This window comes from Cynoglossus semilaevis, chromosome 20 (assembly GCF_000523025.1).
Source record: "Cynoglossus semilaevis isolate Cse_v1.0 chromosome 20, Cse_v1.0, whole genome shotgun sequence".
Taxonomy (NCBI): domain Eukaryota; kingdom Metazoa; phylum Chordata; class Actinopteri; order Pleuronectiformes; family Cynoglossidae; genus Cynoglossus; species Cynoglossus semilaevis.
The window spans coordinates 8,062,714-8,076,715 of NC_024326.1; the positions used below are offsets into that span (position 1 = coordinate 8,062,714).

Below are 14,002 nucleotides of genomic sequence, written 5' to 3' on the forward strand. Positions count from 1 at the left end.
CGAGTCACAACAGTTTGAACGTTGTGCACAAGTTTATTTATCTCATGTTGCTGCTGCAGATTTTATGAGTTACAGGATTTAGGCTATCAATGAATTAAAAAAATAGTTTTTATTTTTAATCAAAAACAAAACAATAGTGTGATCTCACTGATGTACCATCTCACTCACAGGATGTGAACGGTGGTGTACAGAAGATTGAAGGTCCACTTTGGAAGGTACCCAGATGTTGAAGTGTATTGTTGTGGCGTTCCAATAATTCAGACAATATTTGTTCAGATTTCCCACACTTGAAGATAAAGACTTCACTTTGTGATCGCATGTTTTCACCTAAAAGCTTTAAATGTTTATTTCCATTTTTTTAACATAAATTAATTTCAGATTATGGACTTCTATATTTTACACATACAATATATACATAATATGAACAATATGAGCAATCAAATAATGTTATAAAAATTGAATAGTCACATCTAAGTTACATTTTCAGTAACTTTCCATATCAAAATTCACATTCACTCAAGGATTTCTAAATGTCATTTTGGAATTTAATTTAACTTCATATCTTTGTGAAAGAGCTCACGTTTCCTTGGTTGGAGGTCCATCTGGGTGGTGCTGGAGGATGGAACCCTCTCGTGGTATACCAGGCAGTGAGTAACTATTGTGTAATATTAACTTCCTGTATGTGTATTACAGCTTGTATGATATCATTTAGGCAATCTATATGATAAAATTGTAATAATAATAATTAATTAGTGTCCATGTAAACATTAACCCCTGACATAGACCATATGTTGGCCATACCAGAAAGTTCCTTGACTTCATTCTTCGACATTCCTCAGAGATTTCATGGTGGAACTGAAATGGACACTAATATTTCAAACAACCCATTTTTCTGTGCGTAATTTTATTTATTTTTCCTGTCGTAGGGCTGACGCTGTGGCTGGTGTCAGAAAACAGGGCTGTACATCTCTGACTCAGGCCTACTGCATGGTAGGTCAAATTCCCAGCGTTCAGTTACAAACCTATTATTATAGATATTATAACTAAAAAATCTAATTCTGTCAGATCTGAAAAAGGTCATGCATGCTTTAATTTCTGTACCGCTGAATTACTAGAATGATCTCTCTCGTTTGCTCTCAGAACGTTAACAGGGACTTGAAAGCAAGAAAATACTCATACCCATTTTGTCCCCCTCTGATTGGCTCCCTGTATGCTCCAGCATTGATTTTAATAGAGTAACATTAGCTCAACAACCCGTTGTGCTCAGTTATATCAGCTGATCAACGTAGTTGTCCTAAAAACCAAACTTTATCTCAGAGAGGATTGGACCTCGGTCACTGCAACCCCCAAACTCTGGAACAACCCCAGACAGGATAGGGGTCCTGTCTGTAAAACCAAAATTACTTTGTTGTTTTTTTTATTGTCCTTAACCCAGTATGAATGGTTGGGTTTCTTTTCCCTATATTTCCCCCATTTATATATCTACAATAATTTAGGACTTTGTTTTTATGTCTGTGTTTTACTTACTCGCAGGTCAAACCGTGGGATCACTGCTTCTTCACGGTGCGGTGCTCCGACAACAACGTGCATTCTTTTAAGGTGGCGTCAAAAACAAACTCCTTGTCGACAAGAAAAGTATGATGGGAACTACACGGTCCATCTGTTCTGTATCCTTATTCCATTTGTAACGTTATGTAGGAGTTTTTTTTTTAAGATTTCAGATTTATTTTTTCTTGTAGAAATGGTTGGATGCATTTGAGGCCCATTCCTCCTTCAGTACTCGTCACTACGTCCAAGAACAGATTAGCACTGACGACGATAGGGACAATGACGCAGTGAGAAACCTGACACAAGCAGTACAGGTGAAATTACTATGAAAAAAATCGTGATATATCATGAAGTGTTTTTTTTGTGCATGGGATCATCTGTCCTGTGCTCCTGCAGGCGGCCAGCAGATGCCAGCAGAAATTGGAAAGTGAAGTGTCAATATTTCTGTCCATGGTGAAGAATGAGGGGAATTGCGGTAAGTGTCAATACGTTTGTCTTGGGCAGATGTGTGGTGCATTTTTTCCATCAGTGACGACTGATAGGCATCACAGTGTGGAGCCACTGTTGTCATTGTTGTCCCACACACTGGACAGCAGCACAGCTGCATTCGTCTGTGCAGTACAATGACATGACACAGAGCTAATTTTTTTATAAATATATTTTCAACTTAGTGCATTAGGATTTATCTTGGAGGAAAATGAAGGGAAAGGCATGACTGACATAAACATCCAGTAGGATGGTAATGGAAAATGAAGGGAAAGGCACGACTGACATAAACATCCAGTAGGATGGTGAATAAAAGTGACATCATTATACTTCACTGCCATCACCCAGCTGTGTGTTAAACACAGGAGATAGCCTGATAATATGAGGTTGTATACTGTTATAAATTGAAAACTAGCCTCAGCTTTACAACACTATTGTTTTATAGACAGCTGTATTTGTAAAGTCGGTGTCCCTTCAACCTCTTTTTTTTTTGTTTTGTTTTTTGTTTTTTAGCCTTGGCCGCACCACTTCTTCTAAAAGCTAAAGAGACCAGTGATCTTTCCAGTGAAACGTGTGCAGCTGTGACGCACTGCCTTGAGCTGTTGTCAAAACAGGAAGAGGTGAGAACTGACAAACTTCAAAATTAAACCATTGGGTTTTTTTTAAATATCTTATTATTTCTCTATATCTGTAAATGTACCTGGTGAGAACTACTGGTCCTGATTCTGATTGTTTATATAGTTTTTGGTCTAAGAATTCAAAGACTTATGCAGCCAAGAGGAGCGAAGGGAACGATGATGATGATGATCTTCATCCTGATGATGGTCTAAAACATAGATAGATAGATAGATAGATAGATAGATACACAACAGATCTTTTTGATCTTTTCCTATCAGTTGAATAAATAAAGCAAACCATAAATTAGCTGAGCTCCGCCCCCAGCTGATTCACACCAATCAGATTTCAAGAAGTGTGTCTGTGCCTCTGTGTGTGTGTGTGTGTCTGTGCCTCTGTGTGTGTGTGTCCCTGTACATCTGTTCTAATCATCACTCTCGGGTTAAGAGATGGTCTAAGTGTGGTAATCACTGTCATGTCTTCAGAAAGGACAATGGCAAGATCCGCTTTTAGGCTTAGGTCTGCATACAGCACACACACGCACACGAACACACACACACACACACACACACTCCCTGGCAGTCGCACACAGTCCTGCTCCACAGAAAGGCTGTGTATTGAGCGAGAGAACTCAAGTGCATGCATATTCACAGACTGAGCTGGCGATGCACGCTGTCACCGTCACTGAGTAGAAATATACGCCTGCAGCCTCACTTTCTCACACCGGATCATCTGAGCATTTACCCACAGAAAAAAAAAGGAGGGACAGTTTTGGCACTTTGATCCAGCATCTTCACAGGTACAAACTAAATTGGTGTCATTTTTTTATTATTTTTTTCAAATATCCTGCTCTATTCTCTGTTTTTCATCCGTAGCTGAATGGCAGGCTTTGTTTATGGCACACTGGTCCCAGTTGACTTAATGGGAGTTGTTTGAAGTTTGGTGTCGTCTAAATTTATTCCGATTTTTTTTTTTCTATGCTGTTAAGGGTTGGTCTAAAGCCTTTCACATATTTATTGTGGGTTCTAAAACAAAGTGAGCTGCTGTTCTTCTAAATGTGTTTGATTTCATTACAATGCTTTAATACGTCCATGTCTCATGCTCTAACTGGATTATATTTTCTGCCTTACTGACAGGGTGTATTAGTCAGTATTAACAGTAATCTCAGCGCCCTGCCACAGATGCATGTGTTTGTGCTACTTACCCAATTACTCTTCACCGTGCATAACCCAAAGCCACCGTGGGCTTCTGTAAACCCTGCTCTGACATTCAGGCAGATGTGAGGTAGAGGAGCAGAGTTTATATCCTACAGGATTTTTTTTTAGCAATTAGCTCTGTCCCTGAGCAGCGTTGATGTGGTCTGACCCATTTCAGCAGCTGCTGTTAGGATAAAAAAAAATGCTAGTTAGATGCTAGATCGTGCAGGGAGAACTGGATGACTAGTACCATAGGAGACATTTAAGATTTCTCTTCACAGCTGACATTGTTATGAATATTGCACTAGAGGAAAGAGTTAATGGAACAGCAGATTTATGAATCAAACCTTTGTGGTTCTCGGGCAGGGAGCTGCCACTGCTGTGAGGGAAACAATAGTGATGGTTACATTCAGCTTAGAAACCACAGAGAGGTCTCTATGAGCTGGTTTTATTTATGTGTGTATAAGGAAAATACAAACTTCACTGATAGGTTGGTGTGTGGTTACAAGAGTACTTCACAGAAGACTGCAGTGAAGTTACAACAGAGCTTCCTTTGTAAAGCAAAATAAAAAGATGTACACCTCGGGGTGGCCGACATGGAGAAGCATCCCTCCCAGAGTCCTGCTCGCTGCTTCAGGAGTGCTTAAAATAGAGCTGTTTGTGCTCAGTAAGAGGATGCAGTCGAAGTGAAAAATCTGGCCGGGATACTTGCACAATAAAGAGTTCTACTCCTGGATGAGCTTTAAAGCCAAGTGGCCTGGGCCAGGGTTGAAGGCAGGATACTGCAGCGTGAGCTCATTTACTTTACAGTGTGTATTTAAAAAGACGGTAGGGCTGGAATGATTCTTTACACGTGCATGTTGGTAGAGGTGAACATTCAATAGTCCAAGAATATGCATGGTAAATAACAAGTAAGGGACTTGGTTATGAGAGAGGTTAAACAGTACATGGTGACTCAAGTCAATACCTATGGTTTTCGAGTTGCTATTTTTTCTTCCTTTTTAGTAAAATATGGCTGTTTCTTTACTTCTTTATATTTTAATACATGTTAAATGACAGCGATCTGTGTTGTTATTAATGAGTGAGAATCATACGTGACCATAGACAGTTATTTAATGTATAAAATAGTATTTAAAGAAGGGTTCAGACTCCATCTTGCAGCCCAGATATACGGGTCGATGGTAGAAGGGTTACATAAATATTTCAGGTTTTCCAAGTACAATATACTGTATATCTACTGCATGTAACTTTGGTGAAAGTTGCAGTGTGGCAGCTCTGAACAATAGCAACATGACCTACTTTACTCCCACAGTGCAGCTGGACTATGGGCCATTTAAATCTGGTTTGAGAGAAACCACATCTTTGGTCAGGGTGAACAGCTTACCAAAGTACTACACCTGTATACGCATGGTACTCTGTACAATACAGTTCACCAACCAAAAAAGGTTGAGTCTGCACCACCTGTCTTCCTGCAGGGCATCGTAAGTTTTCACACACACCTGTGTTGTTACTGTGTGTCTGCAGGTGTGGAGCCTGCAGTTGGAGCAGGAGGAGGAGAAGAATAAAGCTCTGACAGAAGCTCTCCAGACTTTGGCAACCGAGCACCAAGAGCTCAGGCAGTCTCTGAGCAGGAGCAGGAGGTCTTCTACCCGCAGTGCCCTCACGGAATATGACTTCTACGATGCTGAGTCAGGTCAGCAGCTTCAGGTTCTCCAGTGACTGGCTGTGACCAGTTCAACAGTTTAATAACACAGTGTAATCAGATTGATTCTGTCGTGGGACAGTTTCTTGCCTTACAGTGAGAACATAGGTGTGCTGGTTTGATACCCAGTCTTTCTGTATGGAATTTGTGTGTTCTTCCCGAATAGGTTTTCTCCAAATACTACTCTGGCATATTATCTTAATTTATTTACTCTGCATTTCTCCAACTTTTTTGGCTTAATTTATGAATTAAAACCTCAACTTTTCAATTTTAAAGTTTTACTAATGAAATGTTTATTTACACATCTTTATGGTGTGAATAATTCCCACAAAAGAAAACACTCCAAATAGCTGTCACATTTTATCTCGTGCATCCCCTAGTGGCAGCTCACACTTTGGAAATCCCTGCATTTTTATACTTGGTTAGTAGCGTTGTTGCCGATTCACTGCAGTATTTTGAAGCTGTACCTATAGGTATGGAAATTTCTGCTTCGTTCTAGTTTTTACTGCCAGGCGTTTGACATCAAGGCCAAATCATTAAAAACACAACGTCAGAAAACCTCTACAGAAGATTGTGCCGTGTTCTAGATAATGGCCGTATCTACAGTGTACCTTCCAGCAGCAGCTGTCAGTCATTTAATTACCGCCTGTAGAAAAAGCAAAATCAGGTGGCTTCAAAAAGTTGGATTTGGAACGGATGTTCATCTCTGATGCACCATCTGTTCGTTACCTCATTTATTTGTGGCGTGAACGACGGTGCATTTCAACGCACCGGTGCAACAATACACATTCCTTCTGTCGGTTTCACACTTTTCTGCTGACAGAACTGTAAAAAGGCAACAATAAGTGGTACCACTGTTCTTGCCATTTGGGAAGAGTATTTATCCTTTATGGGTCTGTGCAAAAGATTTGGCTAGATAGTAGGTAATTCACTGCAGTTGCCATTTCTTTTTAGTGGTGGAAATGTTGCGTAATGTTTCCAAATATAACTGTTCTGTCAAAGAAAAACAAAAGTCACAGATCCAGCACTGACACGTTTATTTTAGAAAATTTCCCCCAGCAGCACGACTTTTCAGCTTTCATTTTACCCCTGAAATAACTGTGTGTGTATGTGTGTGTTCTCATACAGTATGTCCTGACACCTCCAGTACAGTTATTTAATCCATTGGCTTTCTGTCTCTCCGAGTTTGCCAAAGAAAAACCTCACCACCGTCCTCATCTGTTATCCCCGCCAGTGATTTGTTTGCTACGTAAGCGTTCGCATCATCAGCAAATCCAGTCTGGGTCAAAGCCGAAAATGCACAAACTTTGCTTTTCTGCCGCACCACAAAACTTCCCTGTAGTGATTATCAACAGCAGACTTCCTTCTACAACATTTTTGTACTCTGTGGAGCAGTCCTTCTCAGGAATTACTGCATAATTCATGGATAGCCCAGAGTTATCCACTGGCCAGTGACACACTATACAGCATGTGTCCAAACTGTGCTCAGTTGGTGTTGAAAAATGTTTGTACAGACTGAGAGGACAGCTATAAAAAATATGTTGTTTTTTTTAATCTTCTACATCTACACACACAAAATATATTCAGTGTCTGCAGTTTTAATATCTGCAGGTGCACTCTTCAGGTTGAATTCCGTTCAAACAAACATGTATTACTGCAGTAGGCACACAAGTTAATGATGTTTAGTCACATTGACTAATATTGTACTTCCTCCCTTTGTGTATATGATGTGCAGTACCTGTGCAGTCACTGACAGTGCTGTAGGAATAGTATCTGGCGTGCACTGAGCAAACAATGTCGGAGGAAATTAAGCCCGCGTGTGGCCTCTCGCTGGAACACAATCCTCAGATGGGGTTTATCAGGCTGCAGGGAGGGGGGGAGGGTTGGAGAGGAACCTGAGCACAGGTAGTTAATTCTCAGAGAGTTTACTGCCGCGACTACAGTGTTCTGCGCCGCCTGCCTGAAGCTTCGCACGTTTGGCATGACCTGGCATCTGCCCCCCATTGTCGCCCCGCAGATTCCGAGTCAGAGTTGTCCGTGAGCGGCTTCCTGTCTGTGGCCAGTTACTCCTGCGAAGAGGACGAGGGGAGAGACGCCCCCCTTCACAGCAACCGCCGCCATCCCAGCGCACTCAGGGGGCCTACCGGAATGTCAGGGGAGTGTAACCATGGCAACCAACCAGCCCAGCACAATGGAGTCGAGAAGCACAGGTGGGACACGCTCCAGTTATGATGTCATACTTGTTTACTGGCCTCAACCTGGCACACAGAGTCGGGGAATTAAACCATCCAGACTGACTGCTCATCAGAGTTTGTCATATTCAAATTTTATATTTTCAAATACATATTTTTATAATATTCCAATGACAAACCCTAAAAAATACTGGTTCGTTTTCCACTGTTATTCCTTTGCAGGCTAGTCTTTATGTTTCAACTGAGGTAAAAATAAACAGTCGGGGGCAATGTTTTGGTGTTTTCTCACAGGTCCACAGGTATAAAAATATATACGCGGTCCCCTGCATCATGAAAGATTTGTCATCTTTCATCTCCGTGATAACTGATTCTGCCTCCGCCTCTTGGCCTTTCCTTAATCCAACAAGTGATCCATGAATAATTAAAGTGGCTCAGAGTATGAGTTGGACCAGTGGGGCTGCCTTACTGGTTCCTTGTTGTGCATTAAAGATTCATCCTCTCTCTGTTTATTTGGTATTTCTGTCATTCAAAGACACGTTTGTCCCCAGTTGACTGTGATTTTTTTTCTATTTTTCCCAATCTTTTTTGATATGCCAAATAAGAAAAACACAGTGAAACTCTATTTTCAGAAATGCGTCTGAGCTTCCACAGAACAGTTTGTGTTTTGTTGTTGTAAACAATAATCTTACCAAAATGTCTTCAATGGTGAAAATGCACAGAGAAGCAAAAGCTGGACGTTATCGATCAACTGCCCCTTCCTCCCCCCTCTTCGTTCCAACTCTACCTGTGTTTATTCAGCTGATGTAGTACTTTTTTATTTGAGAGCTTTTCTACTGCACTTACTCCAAATAAGGACACCACCTGGATCCACGCTGAGGATCTACAAATCAGTCCAAACAACAGCTATCAGCCAGACAAACAGAGCGTCGCTACATTAGCATCTTCTGTGACTTCAAAACCGAGGGTGGAAGAATGTGGCAGGGAGACAACTGATATGAAAAACTTTTTTTTTTTTTTTTTTTTTTTTTTTTAACAGTCCTAGAGAACATAGCCCTGAAAACCAACACACACACAGTTGTACATCCCATCATGGATATTGTATGAGGCTGGAGCAGAGCAGCAGAGGAGACTGACTGCTCATTAGTTCACAGGTCTCAGGTGACCTGTTTCCAAATGGATGCTGGTGCTTTGTTGTCACTATGAAATGCTTAAATGGCAATACACAATGTTTTTTTTATAGTGGAGTCACTTCACCTGGACTATTGATTGTGTGGTTTGATGTTAGTGCATAAAGATGTTAGTGCATAAAGATGTCCAACATCTGTACGTCTGCATGGACAGCATGTTGGTTGTTGTTTTTTGTTTTTTTTTACTGTGTGTCACTGTTCCACAGAACATGTCTTCCAGCTCCTATGTTCTCCAGGAATGATGTCAGCATCTGGAGTATCCTGAAAAAATGCATTGGCATGGTGAGTAGGCCAGATGAATTGATTTATGCTAAAGATTGTTTGTCTCTGTCTATATGAAACCTTTTAATGGCCTAGTGAAGGGTCCAGGATCTACCCTGACCATTACCTGGTGACTGCAGAAATTGACGGAGTTAAGAAAAGTCCTGACAAAAGAAAAAGTTGTTTGATATAATGTAACAACTAAAGAATTTAAACAAATGCATATTTGTTTTAATTGTGATTTTAATGCTGCTATATTATAAAAATATTATATCACACCTTAAAAAACTCACTTTTGTGAATATAAATATTTTTCCAAAACATTTACACAAATGTATTACTTTTTATTTAATTATTATGCAGGGTTGTTTATTGTTTTTGTTTTTTGCAAAATGTATAACTGCAATTTTCATGGTAGAAACATTTTATTTATTTTTATAATAACCAGCTAGTGCACTGGCTATTTGTTACTTTTTCAAAACAATTTGTTTCTTTTTCACCACCATTGTTTTTGTTTTGTTTCGCCCTATTCTCCCAGGAGTTGTCAAAGATTGCCATGCCTGTGGTGTTTAACGAACCTCTGAGCTTCCTGCAGAGGCTGACGGAGTACATGGAGCACACCTACCTCATCCAGCAGGCTAATGCTGCCACTGACTCTGTGGAGAGGATGAAGGTATCACCTGATGCAGTGTCACTCACTTGTATTTAAAATGACTGAGTTGGTCAATATTATTAAACTGTTGTTAAACTGATTCGTCACTGCTTTGCAGTGTGTCGCGGCGTTTGCTGTGTCGGCTGTGGCTTCGCAGTGGGAGAGGACGGGCAAACCGTTTAACCCCCTACTGGGTGAAACCTTTGAGTTCACCAGGTTGGAAAGTGAAAAACCTAATGTCTCTCATGAGGAAAATTAGACAAACTGCAAACTTCTGTTTCGCTAATTGTTTAGTTCAGGATTTTCCCAAAAACTGTGTTTTTCATTGGGTTTGGAATTAATGTATTGGTCAGGATAATTAATTTGTGAAAAGCAGAATGACATGTACTGTAGATACATTAAGCCCACTTAGCCCATCCACTTATCATTGCTTTTATACACAGTCCAAACACTTAGGCTTAAATTGTAAAATTCCCTCATTTCAATTATTATTTGTCTCTCTGTTCCAGTAAGATACAGGAAAAAAAATGTGATAATTTACCTTGATTAATCATGATTGATCATGATTAATTGTAATCAATCATGATTAATCTACAGTTAACCAGTGATTGATTAAGAATTGTAATTGTTTTTGTGTCTCCATTAGAGATGATTTGGGCTTCAAGTGGATGTCGGAGCAGGTCAGCCATCATCCTCCGGTCAGCGCCTTTCATGCCGAGGGCCTCAAGGAGGATTTTGTGTTTCATGGCTCCATTTACCCCAAACTGAAGTTCTGGGGAAAGAGCATCGAAGCAGAGCCCAAGGGAACCATCACACTGGAGCTTCCTAAGTGAGTGCATCGTCTCAAACTGCTTGTTAAGTGTGGCTTGATCCATTCTGATGATGTTTCCTCTTCTCTTCTCTTCTCTCTGCAGGTATAATGAAGCCTACACCTGGACTAACCCGACCTGCTGCGTACACAATATTATCGTCGGCCAGCTTTGGATCGAGCAGTACGGCAACGTGGAAGTGATCAATCACAAGTAAAAAGAAATGATCAGTATGGGTTTTCTTTTTCTTCCTCTGGCTGTGCTTTCCTGCAGATGTTACACAGAGACTACATAAATATCCTAGCTCCGTCTGTGTGTGTGATCAAGGAAACAGAACTAGGACAGTTTCCATTAGAATATAGGAGTGGGATAATTAATGATAGAAAACCGCAGCTCACAGGACTGGAGAGGATGAGAGCTAACCAGAGAGATGGTTGAACAGTGTTTCCATCTGTGGCAGGACTGGAGAGAGATGCAACATGACGTTCAAGCCCTGTGGCCTTTTTGGAAAAGAGCTTCATAAGGTGGAAGGATACATCCTAGATAAAAGGTATCGTCAGTGTGAAGTTGAAGAGTTTTTTTTTTAATTTGTCAGATACTGTGTGATATTGTAATGACAGTTATGTCGTTAGGCTTTACCCTGAGAAGATGTAGCAGTAATTTCACACCAGGCTCTTTTCTTCAGTGCTTCTCTAAGACTTTGCTCTGTTTTTTAAGTGTCAAAGTGAGATCTGAGCGTGTTGTTTTAAATCTTTGATTCATGTTTTGACACGTGCAGTTCTTTGGTTCTTTTAATCCTGTGTATTGTTTTGTTGTCGGCAGCAAAAAGAAGCTCTGCGCAATCTATGGCAAATGGACTGAATGTTTGTACACCGTCGACCCAGCTGCATTTGATGCCCACAAAAAGTCAGACAAAAAGAGTACAGAGGACAAAAATGACAGCAAAAGGGTAAAAAAAATCAGCACTTCATACATACATATATGTGTATATATGTGTATATATATGTATATATGTGTATATATATGTATATATATGTATATATATGTATATATATATTTTTTTTTTTTTTTTTTTTTTTGGTTCATCCATTTGATTGAACTCAGAATGATCTCTCTGTGTATGTGTTTCTCTTCATCCACAGAATAGTGTAGATGAAGAACCAGAGGAGATGCCACCACCCAGCACCGAGACGGTCCAGGTCATTCCAGGAAGTGAGCTCATCTGGAAGATAACACCCCGTCCAGAGAACTCCCCCAAGGTGTTTGAAGAGAGGAATTGAATGCAACACTGTGATAACTGTTATTGCATTGGTTGCATTACTGCCACCTTGTGGCCAGTTCTTCTTCCATCCGTGTTCCACTATCCTCTATTCACTTACACTGTTACGCTGTATACACTGTTAACATTGTTGATACCTTTGTGTCATCTCAACAAGTTTTTAACCATCTGACATTTAAACTATGTTGGCTCCTTAATGCCAACTACAAACAACTAATGTGTGTATTTTCCATCCGTGTCAGTTCTACGCCTTCTCCACATTTGCCATGCAGCTGAATGAGCTGGAAAAAACCATGGAGGGAGTGGTTCCGTCCACAGACAGTCGCCTCAGACCTGACATCCGTGCGATGGAGAACGGCGATATAGGTATGATATTCCATGTGTGCACCTGCTACATTGGAGTTCCATGTTCACACTCATGTGAATGTGTATGTGTGGCCCGGCAGACTTGGCGAGCGCAGAGAAGAAGAGGCTGGAGGAGAAGCAGAGGATGGCCCGGAAGAATCGCAACAAGTCAACAGAAGAGTGGAGAACAAGGTTAGTAGCCTCGTTAAAAATGTCCCCGCACGTGTTTAATGGCTGTGTGTCAACATAATAATTGCACTCTGTTTTGTTTGTGCTTTTCCCTTTGTTATGATTATAAAGAAGTCCTGCACTCGGTCCAAGGTTTGCTTTAAATCTAAGCTGCCTTTTTGTTTGGGTGTGCTGTGCTGTGCTGTATTACCCCCTTTAGACCAATATGCGCAACTGCATCTCTTCAAATGAAAGCAGTAGTAAATAGGGCCCCACTGTCCGATGTTAGTGGCACACGAGTAGTTAGTGTAACTAATTTTTTCGAGTGTGTCTCTTGATAGGTGTTGACCAATCTCACCTGATGTGTTTGTTTTAAATGTCATTGATTTTCAATTTCCACAGGTGGTTTCAGCAGGGACACAACCCTCACAACAAAGCTCAAGACTGGATCTACTTGAAGGGCTACTGGGACAGGAATTACACTCAGCTGCCTGACATATATTAAGAAGTAGCACGCCCACACATCATAAATCTACTTTTACCAATGATAGACACTAGTGGCTGTGGTTAGAACAGCAGGTAGAGATTGTGAAGAGTTGTCTTTTCAAAAGGGAGTAAAGCACTGAATAAACTCAGCGGTATTTAATCATTAGTACATATTAATATACTGTATATGCGTGTGTTCCTGTGTGTGTGTGTGCGTGAAAGTACAATAAAAGCACAAAGGTCTTGCTAATTCGTTCCTGGTTCTCAACCTTTCATAAACATATAATAAAAAAATAAAACTTGAATTTATTTTCAGAACATTTAATTGCTTGATAGATCAAGTGTTTTCAACAGCGACCTCAGTTTGTTTGCAGTTTTCCCATAGCCTCTGCAGAAATCCTCATGAACTACATGTAATTTCACAACAGGCAATACAATACAAAGTATTAATGCAAAGATACACAGCTCCGGTGCATTTGATTGTAACTCTTTCTGCTATTGTGATACTGTGTATCTGGATGTTTCAGGAGTCGCCTTCTGGCCTGTTTTGCTGTCATAGACTACTTTTTTTGTGCCCTATATGTGAGGGCTGTTGTTAAATATGTGGATTCAGTAGCACCTTACCTCTCTGAACTAAAGCAGTGACACTAGCTCTGCACTTGTGTGTGATTCCTGTGCATGCTTAAAAAACTCAAATATGATGTGCATATATAATAAATTATTATTATTACTTTTTTGAAAGCATGAATGTCTTTCAGGTTGCTTAGACAGGGTTTGAACTCACGCTCACAGGTTTCCCAGTCTGTGTCACTACCACTGAGCTAAGTAGCCAGTTGCTGAAATGGGGTGTGGCTAAGAAAGTCACGCCTCATTTGTGAGCTTTGACTAAATAAACCATGCCCCTGTTACGGGGCGTGGTCAGCGCTTTCGAGGGGTGTGGTTAGGTAAACCACGCCCAATTACGTGGTGTGGCTAGGTAAACCATGCTTCCTTTGAGGGCTAAGACAGAGTAGGCCACGCCCCTGTTACAGGGCGTGGTTTTGGTGAACCACAAAACGGTGCGTCTGCATTTGGAA

The 14,002-nt window shown here is 40.6% G+C and overlaps 1 protein-coding gene across 3 annotated transcripts in view; it reads left to right on the forward strand.

Moving 5' to 3' along the window:
• LOC103396343 (oxysterol-binding protein-related protein 1-like) overlaps window positions 1–13,231 on the forward strand; it is a 15,652-nt gene extending 2,421 nt beyond the window's left edge. For 2 of the 3 annotated variants that reach the window (XM_008334395.3, XM_025052572.1), the window contains 20 exons: window positions 171–215; window positions 574–647; window positions 927–990; window positions 1,534–1,635; window positions 1,740–1,862; window positions 1,945–2,023; window positions 2,548–2,654; window positions 5,370–5,538; window positions 7,565–7,757; window positions 9,133–9,208; window positions 9,726–9,860; window positions 9,958–10,055; window positions 10,486–10,668; window positions 10,754–10,861; window positions 11,109–11,198; window positions 11,471–11,597; window positions 11,791–11,907; window positions 12,170–12,293; window positions 12,374–12,464; window positions 12,843–13,231. In XM_008334395.3, coding sequence (XP_008332617.1) covers window positions 171–215; window positions 574–647; window positions 927–990; window positions 1,534–1,635; window positions 1,740–1,862; window positions 1,945–2,023; window positions 2,548–2,654; window positions 5,370–5,538; window positions 7,565–7,757; window positions 9,133–9,208; window positions 9,726–9,860; window positions 9,958–10,055; window positions 10,486–10,668; window positions 10,754–10,861; window positions 11,109–11,198; window positions 11,471–11,597; window positions 11,791–11,907; window positions 12,170–12,293; window positions 12,374–12,464; window positions 12,843–12,945 — 2,208 coding nt within the window. In that variant the 3' untranslated portion in view covers window positions 12,946–13,231. The other variant, XM_017042592.2, reaches the window with a different exon arrangement.
• Window positions 13,232–14,002: the final 771 nt, after the last annotated feature.